A 15,081-nucleotide genomic window follows, 5' to 3' on the forward strand; every position below is an offset into this window, starting at 1 on the left:
GCATAGATCCACCACGATATCCCACACTGGGAGAAAATGGACCAAATTAGACTGCAGAAAGCGGAGCCCCAACAAACCAGTACCCTCGATTACGGAGAGGTATTTATTTTTCATCACTTTGGGATAAATCATCGGGGTTGGCCATTTTGTCAGGCCTGTGACTTGGAGGAAACAATGTGCTTCCTCTCCATCATGGCCTGACACGCAGTCTACCTCCCATCACTGGCAAATTTACAAAGACTGTGTGTGTGTGTGTGTGTGTGTGTGTATTTTGGGGCAGGGGCTGGGGGTATTTATTCTTATCTAAGAGACACTAAACAAGGAGAAAGGAAATAACAAAACAAAACAAAACAAACAAACAAACAAACAAAAAACAGCTGAGAATCTACGGTCCAAATAAATCCAATAGGTTGATTAATCAGCGGGCAAGCGTTTCAGCAACTCAGGACCAGCTACCCAGATTTGAAGTGCAGGAAACCCCAGTTCATAGAACTTTTTTTTTTTTTTAATGTAGATCTTTTGGGTCAAACCCTCGAGGGGCTTTCTCATTAGAGAAAAACTGGAAGAGGAGGTTGACCGTATGCCTGGCTCTCACTACTTTGACACATGACAGTGTCTGTTCACAGACCCAGGAAAAACAAGGCCAGAAACAGAAGCTGCTCCCAAAAGCCAGAGTGTCAGGGCAGAGATGTCCCACCCATCCCCAATTCTTGCTAGATTCAGGGAGTGGCTCAAAGGATGTGTAGAGAGATCCAGTTTAAAGCCCACTCACTGGTCTCATGTGTCATTATTAAAAGGTCAACTTTAAGTACTTGACATTTTTTTCAACTTGTGTTTTCTCCAAATTTATAAACGCAGCTTGGAATGTCCTAGGCACTTATTCAGCCTTATGTGAAAGTCCTAACATTCTAGCAATAATTTACACAACCAAAACCTAAAGCTGGGAGCGAACGGGTGGGAATGTAGATGCCCAACAGTAATCTCTTTCTGAGCTGTTGCTAGGTTGAAGATTAAATAGACAGCATTTGCAAATTGTTGTGACGATTTCTGCTCCCTCTGAGCAAGATTCCACTCAGACACGGGAAACAGGCACCACCTCTAGAAACACTAACTTGCCTTCCTTTAAATCGCAGACAAAAGATCCGCTCTGTGACGAAAAGTCCTTCTCAACATTATTGTAGATAAGACCGGTAGGACTCAGGTCATTCTTGTGTGTAACCACAGAAAGTCAATCTTAGAACCCTTTCAGATGCTTTCTCCTTCCCAACGCTGCCGAAGCCACTCAAAAGAAACCTTGTTTTAAGGCTTCACACTTGGCACAAGCCTGAGAGCTGGCCGTTTGATTTACAAATAGAGTCAAGCTATTTTTAAATTGTATAATAAGCATACACAAAAACGAACCTTCCCTTAGCTTTTTAAACACACTCTATAATACCATATGCTGCCTCTTCTGACATCTGTGCTCACCAAATAGCTCTGTGGAGAGCTGCTGAAGGAAAGGGGTGATGTGTAATGGGAAATCCAATAGATCCAGAAACAGTCCCTATGGGTCAAAAAACAGCTTTTCCACTAAATGCATATAAATATATATGCGTATATGTATGTATGTATATGAATATATATGCAAATATATACATACATATACATTTATATGTCTGACTTAATATTTACTGCTTAATTATTTTTGGTAGTTCTCTGCTATTCAGTAATATAAACTAAAGTATATCACTATCCTGGCTGAAAACTTGGACCTCCTTACCAAGTTATTAAATACTCTCTCATTATTCAGCATTTTCTTTGATCACAGGGAGACAAAGCGAGAAATGGGGTTTCCCCCTACAAATCCGTGGAAGACAAAACCTTAAAACATGCTTCTGCTTCACAGTTTACTGTCACTGTAAAGCTAAGTAACTCTTCAGTGCATCTAATCTATACAGAAAAGACAAGCATTTCGAGTAAAACAAAGCAAAAATATCTCCTTTGGCCTCTTACACATTCATTTTTTTTTCTCTCCTGCCTCTCCTTATTTACAAACATCCCAATCAACAGGAGTTTCATAAATGATGTGTTGTTCCAGTTAGACCACTGAGCATCAACAGGTCAAACAAAACCCACTAAAAGTAAAATAAATACAATGTTACAGTATAAACTAAATGTTGGGTTCAAAACAGATGAAAAACCAAGAGTCAAACAAGGCTCTGGGCTACTGAATGTCCGGGCATTTACGATAGCAGGGTTAGCAGTTTAAGGCCCATGGGCCAAAGACGGTCCACACCAACTTTCCTACAGTTCATCAACTAAGAATGGTTTTGCATTGTCATATAGCAGGGAAAAGAAAAAAAAAATATTTCATGACACATGAAAATTACATGAACTCCAAATTCAGGGTCCATAAAGTTCCATGAGCACACTCATTTACTATGCACTGTCTCTATAGCTACTCTGCACCTACAAGGACAAATACCAAAAACCATAAGGCAGCAGAACCTACCATGTTTACCATCTGGCCTTTTTTGGAAAAGTTTACTGTCCCCTGTGGGATGGTGCTCTTTTTAGAGAGATCTCCTTTCTCAAGGGATAAGGAGTAAGGTTGAAGGCCCAGCTGAGTCACAATCAAACTGCCATCAACAGAGACCTCGTCTGATGCCACAGCTGCACGGCATCAATAATAACATGTGATACTAGGAAATGCTAGGTACGACACAGCTGACATTCTCCAATGTTTACCATGTGCCAGACAATATGATAAATGTTCTAAGGCAATACACTTAAGAAAAAGACATGGATAAAATTAATTTTAATAATATATTTCATTTAACCCAATAGACCCAAAATATTACCCCTGAAGGTATAATCAATATTAAAAACTTATCAGTTTAAAAAAAATTCAGTTTTGACGCATTTTTTTGGTATTAAGTATTCAAAGTCCAGTGTGTATTTTTTACTTGCAGCCCATCTCAACTTGTACAAGCCGTATTTTAAGCACTCAAAATCCGCAGGTGGCTCGTGGCTACCATATTGCTCAGCACAGGTCTGAAGTACTATCTCATTTAATACTCACATCAATGCTCTAACGTGGGTACTATTATTATTGCCATCATACAGATGAAGAAACTGAGATTAGATGAAATGAAGCGACCTGCCCAAGGCCACTTAGGTAATAAGAGGTAGTGCTAAGGGTTCGGTTCCAGTGTGGTTCTAGAGCCCTGAGTCCAACTCACTATGCCTCCCAAACTATACAGAACAGACCTGGATATTACTTCCAAAATATTGGTCCCAACAAAATCTCATGTTTCCTCCCTGCCCCTCCTCTGTACTTAGTGCACTCTCACGGTGGTATTTGAACACACCCATTCTTCTACCTTTTCTCTCTCATCCATGTTGTGATTACCTCAAGCCCCATGTAGCCCTGTAGAAGTCCATCCCTCTTCAACCCAACAGCCTTCTTTACAGCATTCATAAAACACTCCCCAGCCCCACGCCCATGGCAGACACAGTTAATCCATCTACTCTCTGTTCTGGTAAACCCAGACTTGACCTTGACACCATCAACAGAGCACTCCTAGCAGCCTCTACCATCAACTTGAGATGGCACATGAAAAGAAACCTACTTTGCATCCCCGTGAAGAGCCCAATATTTATGCCACCCAATATTGTGCCATATATAATTTGATGCCTAATAAATATTTGGAATTCTCAAAATAGTAATGCCCTGTCTCAACTACATTTCTGAGAAGATTTAACAAGATTTCAGCAAAATTTACATTTATAATACTAAATCATTTCTGCCACTTACATTTCCATAAATGTAAATTCCCAGCATTGCCCTGCCAAAAGGAAGCTACCAAGTACTCCTAAGAGAATGTAACTCCCTGTTTATTTCTAAGCTCTTTACCATTTTGGTTTTTAGATTACTTCATGAGTCATTTCTTCAAAACTAAAGACCCAAGGACCTCCTCACTACTCCCCACTCAACTCCCTCCACCAAATTTTCTTTGGCCAAGAAAGTCAAGTCATGGAGTTTTCTTAAGAGAAATGAAGAGCAGAAAAGACAGAGTAAGACCAGAACCCACTATAATTTCCTTCTCCTCAAGTTTTGTCATTGCACCTTTGATCTGATGATCACCTTAGCCCAGGCCAAGAGATAATAAATTACAATTCCACTTCCCACTCATGGGATTGTCAAATCCCATGGCAATAATAAAATAACTACCCAATCCTTTCAAGCTTCAAGTGGAAGCATACTACCACCATCAATGCCCCTTTCTCTTCTCTATTCTCTTGTGTTCCTTTCCTTGATACCAATACAAGTATCCACGCTTGCATTCCAACATCCCACAATCCAGCAGGGATCCATTTGGATACCACAAGGGAGTATCTCCATTCTGTGTTTCTCTTTCCAGTGGGCTACTACTTATTATGCATATCCCCACTCCCTATGAAGAGATGACCAAATGTGTATAATTTAGAGGCAGGTAAATAACTACTGCAAACTTTTCCTGAAACTGTATTCCAATTTTATTCCTCATTGCAAGTTCATACCTCAAAATATTTCTTTCTTTATTCACTCTCTTCAATCTCTTTCTTGCATCAAAACAAAAAGTACAAGTTTGTTTGTTTTAAGGATTAATCCACTTACCTGTGCTCCTAATCCTGATCCCACGACTTCTTATCCATGAATTATCCACCCCCTCCTTTTGCATCAATGACTTTTACCTCTCTACTGGGCATTTTAAGAGAACATCTACCTCTCTCCTTTCAACTGTCAAATTTCGGTAAAGAGTAGTCTACACTCTTAAATTTTCTCATTACCCATTTATTACCTAAACTTGGCTTTTGCTCCCAACGTTCAGCTTAAAACCATTCACTTAAGGATACCAATATCCTTTTCTCTGTCTTCGTCTTCTCTTCTCTGACCCTCTGGGACACCCAACTCTATCAAAACTTTTCTTCTTGGGGCGCCTGGGTGGCTCAGTGGGTTAAGCCGCTGCCTTCGGCTCAGGTCATGATCTCAGGGTCCTGGGATCGAGTCCCGCATTGGGCTCTCTGCTCAGCGGGGAGTCTGCTTCTCTCTCTCTCTCTCTCTCTCTCTCTGCCTGCCTCTCCGTCTACTTGTGATCTCTCTCTGTCAAATAAATAAATAAAATCTTAAAAAAAAAAAAAACTTTCCTTCTTATAACTTTATTCCCTCGGCTTCTGAAACATCTCACCATCTTCAATCTATCCCTGTCTCTGGCCGCTCATCATTCATCCATTTCACTGATTTCTTTTCCTTCTTCAAGCTTCTGTCACCAGTCTTGTTCCATAAGTTTTGTCTCTCTTGCACATCTTACGCATTCCCACCAAGATTTCGAGTATTGTCTGCCTCCATGAAAACAATGCTTTAGACTCTCTCCCTAGCTACAATTTCAAAACTATCTGCTGTACATCTCCACCTGGATGTCTCCCCAAATTTATATCTAAAGCAGAATGTAGCATCTTTTCAGAAAACAGACGCACAAACCTCTATCCCCCGCATGGCTGCCACTCCCAGCCGTCAGCGCTTTCCTCTCGGCACACCCTTCCCTCCCCTAGTATGTGAAATGACTGTTCCCACTAAATGCCAAATATATCAGCAGGAGTGGAACACGTATGAATGGACATTTGTATAGCTCTGGATGTAAAAGGTAACACCACCAAGCACAAGGTCATACACAAGAAGCACTATTTACAAACCACACTGAATTCTTTATATAAAAACAAGAAATAAAAACTCAGGCCTTCTGCACTTTAAATATATATTATCCTTCCAGAACCTCTGAAACTTTTCTAATCCTTCCTTTCTCTTATTCCCCACCTGCCCCCATTCATCCACAATCACATACAACAAATAATCAGGAAATAATAAATTAGTGGGGGAAAATGTCATTGGGCAAACAACTAGTTGTAGCATTGTAAAGCCCTCTTAGCAACATAAAGGATCAAACAGTAACCCAGCCCAAATTCTTACAGGATCTGATTTCTATTTCCACCACAACCCCTCAGTGAGTCACTGGGACAGTGACTCATTTTGTGTTAGAAAAGGAGCAGCACATGTTTAACTTGGAGTTTACAGAATCAGTAAGTTCCCTTTCAGCTTCAATCACTGATTCATAATCAAACCCCAAAATAGGATTCGCCATTGCTTAAAACGAACACCCATGCTTAGAGTTGGGGGCTGCTTGAAAGCAAATACAGAAGTCTGGGAGGGGACTTGGCTCAGCTGCCCTGAATCATCACAGAGTGCAAAGTCATGCCTCTCATTCTCAGGCTTTCCAACACTTGGTCAGGAGCCATTCATGAGATAGTAAAAAGTAGTCATTTTCATTTTAATGTGGCTAAGAATCACTTGTGATGACTGCTTGAAACAAAATGTAGATTCCTAGACCTTACCCATGTCTTAAAGGGGTGGCCCTGGCATTTTTTTTTTTTAAGATTTTATTTTTAGCCAATTCTACACCCAATGAAGGGCTCGAACCCACAACCCCGAGATCAAGAGTTGCATGCTCCCCAACTGAGCCAGCCAGGCACCCTGAGTCTGTGCTGTTAATAAGCACAACTCACACAGTGAAAAACCCAGAAACAGGACTTAGTGTTAGAAAGATCCATGAGGCTCCTCGCCCAGTCCCCGCCCCATGCAGAATCATTAGTCCATAAAGAGCAACTCCACCTTGAGCTGAAATAAGAAACTTGCACGAATATGCAGGTAAGCATTTTAAAACTCCTTAGTTAGCCTTATTTTCTTCCATATCAGAAAAATCAACATTTGCAAATATATCCTAAGGTCTTACACACAGTTCTCCATATGTTAGGAAAGTTTCCTAGAATATAATGGAAATAGCCTGGCCTGCAAACTTAGGGATGTGTGAGGTCTTCAGCTCTGCTACCAATAAGTGATTTCACCTTGGGCAAATCATCAAACACCAGGCCCCAGTCTCCTTGGCCATAAATTAGGTGACTGAATTGGCTTATCTCTGAGGTCCCGTCCAGATCCAGAATTCTATAAAGCTCCAAGTAAAGTGGGTAGAGAGCTAGCTCTGCATTGTGATTCTTCAGATCCAGATTGGATTTCGTTAGATCCAGGACTAAATCACCATAAGCAAATGCGATGATAATTTTATAGGAAGATGACTGATAGAACATTGTATCAATATCCCAAAGTAAGACAAACAAAAACTATGTCATATTCTTCCATCCGATCTCAACCTTCAAATTCAGAACCAACAGAACCAACTTCAAATGCAGTCTTCACTATTTAGCTTGTTAACTCTGGAAAATTATTTTTTTTCTCTCTTAGCCTCAGTTTCTTCATCTCTAAAATGAAGATAATAGTGCCTTCCTCGCAAGCTTATTGACGTTAAGTATTGTGCATTAAGTCCCTGGCACTATAAGGAAATTCAATGTTTAATATGTTAAATCCCTTTCCCAGCCCCTCCTAGTGATGTGCCTTTTACAGGGTTCCCACTTCAAGATCACCCCAACTGATGATTAATAACTGCCTCTGTCATGATTGTTGCTATTCTTTTCTAATAACAACAGCTATCGTCTTCTTGAATAATTCCTATGTGTTAAGTGCTTTCAACATGTTACCTCACTCAATCCGTACAATAGCCTTGTAATTGCATAAGGCAGGAACCACTATTCTCCAGATAATAAAACTGAAGCCCGGTGAGATCATGACTGCCCACAACCATACAACCACTAATGGAAGGACTATCAGGTAGCCTGGCTTCATGACTACACTGTGGTCCTTTATCTTTCGGATATCTCTCTCTCTCTCTCTCTCTATATATATATATAGAGAGAGAGAGATATCACAATACCAAAGACATGTGAATGAAGAGTCCACACCCTTTAAAAATAATTCTCACGTACCTACAAGTTCAGACTCAGCTCTCCTGGCAAAGCTGCCTGTGAAAACCTGTCCTGGGAGATCTGCCCACACACTACACTAATTAATCTACTCTCATAAAAACCACGGGACTGATTTTGATCTACAAGCCATGAAACGTATGTTCCGGAGCTTTGTTTCCACCAGAAAGCCATCCGAAGTAAACTGGATGATTTTTTTAAGTCTTTCAGATAATAGCTCAAACTTAAGAAGAATTGATTTCCCACCCTTACTGGACCAAGATGGAAAATAAAATACCCCCTTGTCAATGAGGGAAAGAAAGACAATAAAGGACAAAGAAGAATTTTTAACTCTTAAAAAGTAGGGAGTAAACACCACATTGACTCTCCAAGATTTTAGAACAAAAGAAAAAGCAATTACTAAAGGATATAGACACACTCCCTCATAGAGTACATCTCATGCCAATGCCTCAGTGGGAAGATGGAAGTAGGCTTGGCCCAATAAATAATTAAACAATGCATCCCAACCAGCAGGCACTCACTACAAGATGCCCTGCAGAGCACCCACGGCTTCCGCTGACATTTTGTTTAGGGTTTTTTCTTAAATCAGGTTTATGTGAACCACCAACAATGAATTCATTAATGAGGGGAAAGGGTGAGTTCATATTCTCACTCAAGAGAAACACTGAAAGTTTACACAGGAACATTTCAGATTGCAGAAAGAGGAGGGGATAAGGCAGAAATAACAATTTCAAGGACATTAAAAATAATTCAATCATTCCATATGGCTTCACAGATGAGAAGATAGTTCCCATTTATGACCCATGAATTCAAACGTTCTTCAACTTTTTTTCTTGATCTGGCATGGAACTCCAGGGCAACCTCTCACTAATGGAAAAGATAAAAACCAAGAAGGAAAGACATAAAGGGACAGACTCACTCTCCACCCAACATGCAGTCTGATTTTATTTCAAATCTGATTTTATTTCAAAAGTGACTCCATCGTCTTTCCTCTAGTAATTACTACCTGCTGAACTTTTACCATGTTTTGTTAATTGGGTCCACTTAACTATTTTATGTGACAGAAGACTCTGAACCTAGCTCCGTTCAGTATAAAGGTGCTGGTGGTGATGGTGGCGATGAGGGTGACAATGTTGGTGGTGATAATGGCAAGCACACTTCTGTATCTGAATCTCTCCACTGAAGAGGCATTAATATACCTTTACAGAATGTCACAAAGTCTAGTAGAAACACTTTTCTAAAGGGCTGCCGTTCACCCAAGAAAACTCATAATTGATCCCCAATAAATGGAGAAATATATTTAAAAATGAATAAACTCCCCTGGGGCAAATAATACATTATATGTTAATTTAAAAATAAAAAATTTAAAATAAATAAATAATAAAATTAATAAACTATAATGTAATCAGTGCTGCTGGCCTCACGGATGGAAATGTAAATAAAATCTTCCTTACATCTGTCAAATAAATAAATGAACTCTTCCTTGATGACAAGCCAAACTTTTCTGTCTTCTTTCTTTTTTTAAATTCATTTATATTTTTTCATTTTTTATTTTAATTCCAGTGTAATTAACACAGAGTGTTATACTAGTTTCAGGTGTACAACAATTCAATATATTACTCTGTGCTCATCAAGATAAGTGCACTCTTAATCCCCTTCACCAATTTCACCCATTCCTTTTTTAAAGTATATTTTGCAATTTGAATCCTTTAGCTATTACCATTTCTGACACAAACTAAGCTACCAATGCATTCTGGTTATGGTGAAACACTGCTCTGCCCCCAGGAATTTCTAAAACAGACTGTTAGAAACAGCCGCTCAGAAATAATACCTCTCTTTACCCAGCTCTACTGGATGACGACCTTTTATTAGAAGCAACCTTTTCTTGGAGGCCCTCATAAAAAAGTAATGACATAATCAGACCTAAAATGTATTTATTTGTGTTTATGTGGCAAGGGAGGAAAAAAAAAATGGATCCTAGGAGGATCTCTGGATTTAGAAGACCCATTGACATTGATTTAAAATGCTCATTTGTCTACATATTGCCGCCACTGGAGAAGTTAGATTTAAAAAAAAAAAAAAAAAAGTGTCTTGGTCCTTGAGTCCTAACATTACAGGAAGCATCTGCTTTGAGAACAATGACTCACAGCCTCTGATAACGGAGTAACATTCTCCTTTGCAAAGGAGAGAGTGCTCCCAGAAATGGTATTTTCAATGAAACTCTATGTCAACAGAGTCAGAAAACAGCCTCTAGAAGAAACGCATTTTCTCTCTCTCTTTTTCAAAGATTCATGCTGCCCTTAGGATAGTGTCGTCTGACCCAGTCTTGAGCATTTTAGACTTCCTAGAGACATGGGACCAACTCTCTTCTCAAAAGAAAAATCTAAGAAAAAAAGTTTTAGAATGAGCCAGAGTCCCCACATCCCCCTCAACAGTGTTGGTACTATTTGCAGAAAACAGAAGAGACTGATAAAGGAGATTACAGAAAGATAATGCAGTAGAAATTCTAAAATAAGAGTATACAAACATCGGAGCAAAGCCCAAATATTTATCAAAACCATCCATGTTATTCTGGACCTCTGCAACACAGTAAAACTACTGCACTAGTAGAGCCAAAATGACAACTCTTAGTGGATAAATAATGACTGTGCAACTACATTAAGTAATGTCCGCTCGAACTTAGTATTTCAGTATTTTCTTTAGCCATCATTGTAAGACCAGGATTCATTCATTCATTTTCAGAAATAATAGTTCAATACCGAAAGCAGAAGTCTACTCTCATATAAAAGGAAATAATACATCCTGCATGTTCTTCTTCAGTATGACTATGGAAAATACTAACAGCAGGTGTTGAATTCCGCACAGGCACTGGATACTAACTTTCACTTTATACCTGCTCTGGAATGTAAGTTTTGTTATCCCCACTTTACAGGTGAGGAAATTGAGGCTCAGAACAGTCAGGTAACTGCACAAGATCATACAACCGGTGCTAAGACAATCTCAGATCTTAAGCACTAAGCTACATTTCCTCTTCAGGGAAACAGGCCTCTAACTTTCCTGACATAATTCCTAGGAAAGACAAAGAGGCTTGGCTCCCATACACATGAACTCTTCTTAACTTCCATCCCAAACTTACTCCCCTAGTCAGTCGAACTCCAGTGGGAAGAAAAACAGAAAACAAAAAACAAACAAACAACAACAACAAAAAAACACAGATACAGATAAACTTTTATTTTACCTTTTTTCATGATGGTGTTAATTTCTGTATGTTAGTAGAGGATAAACATTTAGAAGATGAACTATTGTGGAATCCCTTCCACCCTTCATTATGTGCTCTTACATTAATTTTTTAAGATAACTCTTAACACTGTAGGTATTTATGCCACAATCTCTGCCCTCTGATGAAACATCTAAACATGCTTCTAGTTAACTGTGTTTATAGTTAGGAAGTAGGATTATGGGTGATTTTGGTTTATTTCCTTTACTTCCAGGATGTAATCACCGAGTATATACTACTCTTTCAATTAGAGAAAAAAATACAATAAATGTTCATTTTAATGGAAAAAGGCTGAAGTATTTACCCCCAAAATTATTTTTCCCTCCATATTAAAAAAGAAGACATTCATTGACCCAATTTAATCCTAAACCAGATTTGAATCCAAATTTAAGAGAAGTAGGTTCTTTTACAATGACTTCCACATTTACATCATTTTTTCCTGTACTTTAAAAATTAAGAAATATTCCATAAAACTGAACTTTTAACACTGTGTAGCTCTTTTCCTTTCCACAGGCCTACTTAATAAAATCCTTAGCACTCAATAAATATAGAAAAACATGGTTACATATGGTTTATGTAAACTATATATAAATATGATTTTGCCTCAGCCTGTTCACCTTACCCATTTCCCCCTCTGGGCTGTCACTGGCCTACATTTCCCAGCCTCCTTTGCAGCTAAATGTGGCCATCATAAGAGGAACAGAAGTGATATGAGCCTCCTCTAGGCCTATCCTATAAAAACCTCCCACATGAGAACTCCATGCTCTTCCCCTGCAAACTTGGAAGCCACGTGTTGATGATGAGGGAGCCACAAAGTGGAAGGAACCTGGGTCTGTGCATCTCCAGTTGGGAGAGTATCTGGGAACACCATTTTGGACTCTCCATGAGCAAAAATTAAAAGCGTACTACATGAAACACTGCAACTCTGGGGTTTCTCTGTTACCCTACCTAACACATAGCTTTATTAATATACTCCAGTTACTACTACAGAAGGGTAAGACTTCATGCTGTTTATCTCACCTTTTTCAAAAACTCCTTCGGCTTCCAGGACAGAGACCGTGAGGTTGGCTGCCATCTTGACCAACTCTGCCTTCACAGTGACCTGGGGGGGGCTGTGTTCCAGAAGATCCACCCCAATGGTTACATTTCCTCCAGGCCTGACAATCCCTGGGGCCGTCACCAGAAACCTAGGCCTAAAGAGTTCCCAAGAAGAGAAAAACACAGTTTCTTATCTTTACATCTCCATTCTTTTCCGATGCTCAAATTTCACAGTGAAATAGACCTCATACTGCGCCAACTGCAATTGTTCCAATTATTCCAATATGGCCCCACTTCTCCATTTAGCAACTGCACTGAAACCATTCTGGAACAAGAATTCCCATAAGTCAACCTTAATACAGTAATTCCTGCACCACTAGAGGAGAGCATGTGTTATTATTTCCATTTTATAAACCACAGACAGCGAAGGATGAGCCTGTGTGAATGGCTTACGCTGAGGCAGGCAGAAGTTATTGGCAACGTACAAGCTTCTAAACTCCTTTACAGACAACCTCATCCCAGCGTGATTTTTTTTCTTGGCTTAAACACACACACACACACACACAATTTTGCAGTTTTTATTCAAACCTTCATCCATGGGCATCTGCCCCAGAAAACACCACCTAACACATACCACTGATTGAAATATACCATCAGAAATTAAACGACCAGTGGTAAAACGTCCAGGTGTAGCAGTGCACAAAAAGTCAGTAAAAACAGCACTTTCTCTGCCCAAGCCTAGGGTTAAAAAAGGCTCAGCTGCAAAAACCCGTAGGAGTGGGGCACTTTCCATTAATGTGGGTGTCTCATTAGTTATCTTCCTACGGTGTCTGCACCCGAACCACTTCTCCTCAGCCACACCTTGCCAATGCCGCCGCTGAGAGACCTCGGTTAGGAAAAACACATCACAAGCCTTGGGGAAAAGAACGCACGCTCTTTGGGAGTGGGGGGGGGCGGGGGGAATGTTGAGGGAAAGGCAGAGGCAACGTGTACTACAACTAAAACGACTCTCTAGAAAGTCGCTACGGCCAGAAAGACGCTGCAACAACTTGCACGGATGGAGAAAGTCACTGTCCCGCGGAGAACCCAGCTGCAGCGACAGCCGGTCTACCCTCCCGGCCGGTGCCCCGCTGCGCTGCGCTGTGCCGCGCGGGGGCCGCTTCCCACCCGCGGCCGCGGCCGCACAGCCGCCGCCCTCTCCGCCCGCACCGCACCCGCACCGGCTCCCGCGTTCCTACCCGGGGGCCGCGGCCAGCACCGAGGTCCACACGCACACGAGGTGGGCGGCGGTCAGGAGCCCCCAGCCCCGCATCTCGGCCGCGTCTGCCTGGGCCACCGTCGGCTCCTGGGGAAATTCGCGGGCGCCGCGGGGTGTGGCTTTCCACCTCCTCCCCGCTTTTTTTCCCCCTGACTCTGGAGTTTAGCAATCTGAAATGGGCGCGCCTAAAAGCCGAGTGAGAAGTCTAAATTGAGACGGGCTTGGTGGCTCCACCCCTCCCACCGGCATCACAATGGCGCTTCTCGCGGCTCCCGCCGGCATCGAAAATCCCGGTGGGGTGTGGGGGGGGGGGGGGGTCAGAGAGCGGTCTCTAAATGCGGTCGAGCCCGGCCCGGCCCCGGCATCCCTGCTCCCCGCGGAGAACACAGGGCGCCCACTTCCCCAGCCCACCGGGTTGCCGGGCTGTTTACACTAGCGTTCTACCAGCGATGCCCGGAGTGAATAAACAGGCCCATCCTTGTGAGGAGAAATTCAGAGCAGCTATGTGAAGTGGGGAAAAAATCAATCATTGTCCTCCAGACTATGAGTCATAATTTTAGAGAAATGGCAAACACACACACATGCATACACACAGAGGCCAAACCAAGGTATTTTCTGGTGAGTCGTTTAATGTATATGAAAAGACAGGAGAAAAACCGTTTTTACTTAAAACGCAGATTAAGGTATTTCGTTCGCCTCTCCAGGAAAATGTTGTGGTTTCTCAGTTGAAAAAAAAAAAAAAGCAAGAAAGGAATTCTGGCACACTCAACAGTTAGGTGTTGCTACTTGGAACTGGGAAGAACAATTATCTAGGGTGATGCTTTATAATTTGGGCTGTCTCTAAACACATTTCCTCCGGACGGTATTCATTAGAACTGTAAAGCTGGGAGCAATTTGTAGAAAAACAATTAGGACTGGGGTGGCTCTCCTGTCCCAGCAGGACGGGAGCCGCTGTGCAGCAGTTACCGATCTTCCCCAGCTCCTCACCACCCTGGCTTGTCAACAGCTCCTTCTCCAGTTCTTTGGCACTGGCACCATCTTCAGATGACTCAGGTTTCACCATGACTACACCATAAAAGCAGAGAACTGCCAGAAACTGTTGGAGAACAGGCACATTCAGTCCCTGACAACTTAAAGCTTCTAATTCGTGGAGAAAAATTTTAGATGGTGACTTTTTCATGTGGGGCAAAATGCACAAGGAAAAGAGGTCAGCGAAGGGATGTCACATGACAAAGCTATGTGCTAAATAAGGGAGAAAGTAGCACCTAGACAAACTGTGGTTTTTGGAATTCAGGAACTTGCTTTCCTCCCTTTCCTGTTCCACCCTTTTTCACCCTGCTGAACGCCTTGCAGAGGTCCCTTATGTCCTTATGGCTCTTACAGGCAGCCTATCTTTAGTGCCTGGCTTCCTGTGCAGGCAGGGTTTGAGGAGAGTGAAAAGTGTCTGAGTGGATCCTTGAGTACAGATCCTATCCCTGACACGGCTGTTACTGCTGATCTAGTCTCCTTACCTCTGTTGTTCAGAGCCGAGGAACAGGGTCAAGTGTGAACCAAGCCTGGAGGTCTAAACCAGTGCTTCTCAAACTCTAACATGTATGATAATCACGTTGGAATGCAA

At 41.5% G+C, this 15,081-nt stretch overlaps 1 protein-coding gene across 1 annotated transcript in view; it reads right to left on the reverse strand.

The window, feature by feature from the left end:
- The window catches only part of CD109 (CD109 molecule), a 140,263-nt gene extending 126,444 nt beyond the window's left edge, over nt 1-13,819 (reverse strand). Inside the window, exons 1-2 of the mRNA XM_047734242.1 lie at nt 13,444-13,819; nt 12,188-12,360 (exon numbers count right to left, since the gene is read on the reverse strand). Coding sequence (XP_047590198.1) covers nt 12,188-12,360; nt 13,444-13,517 — 247 coding nt within the window. The 5' untranslated portion in view covers nt 13,518-13,819. The remainder of the gene's footprint in view (nt 1-12,187; nt 12,361-13,443) is intronic.
- Between the last annotated feature and the right edge of the window lie 1,262 nt (nt 13,820-15,081).

Source organism: Lutra lutra, chromosome 6 (genome assembly GCF_902655055.1).
Source record: "Lutra lutra chromosome 6, mLutLut1.2, whole genome shotgun sequence".
In the NCBI taxonomy this organism is placed as follows: domain Eukaryota; kingdom Metazoa; phylum Chordata; class Mammalia; order Carnivora; family Mustelidae; genus Lutra; species Lutra lutra.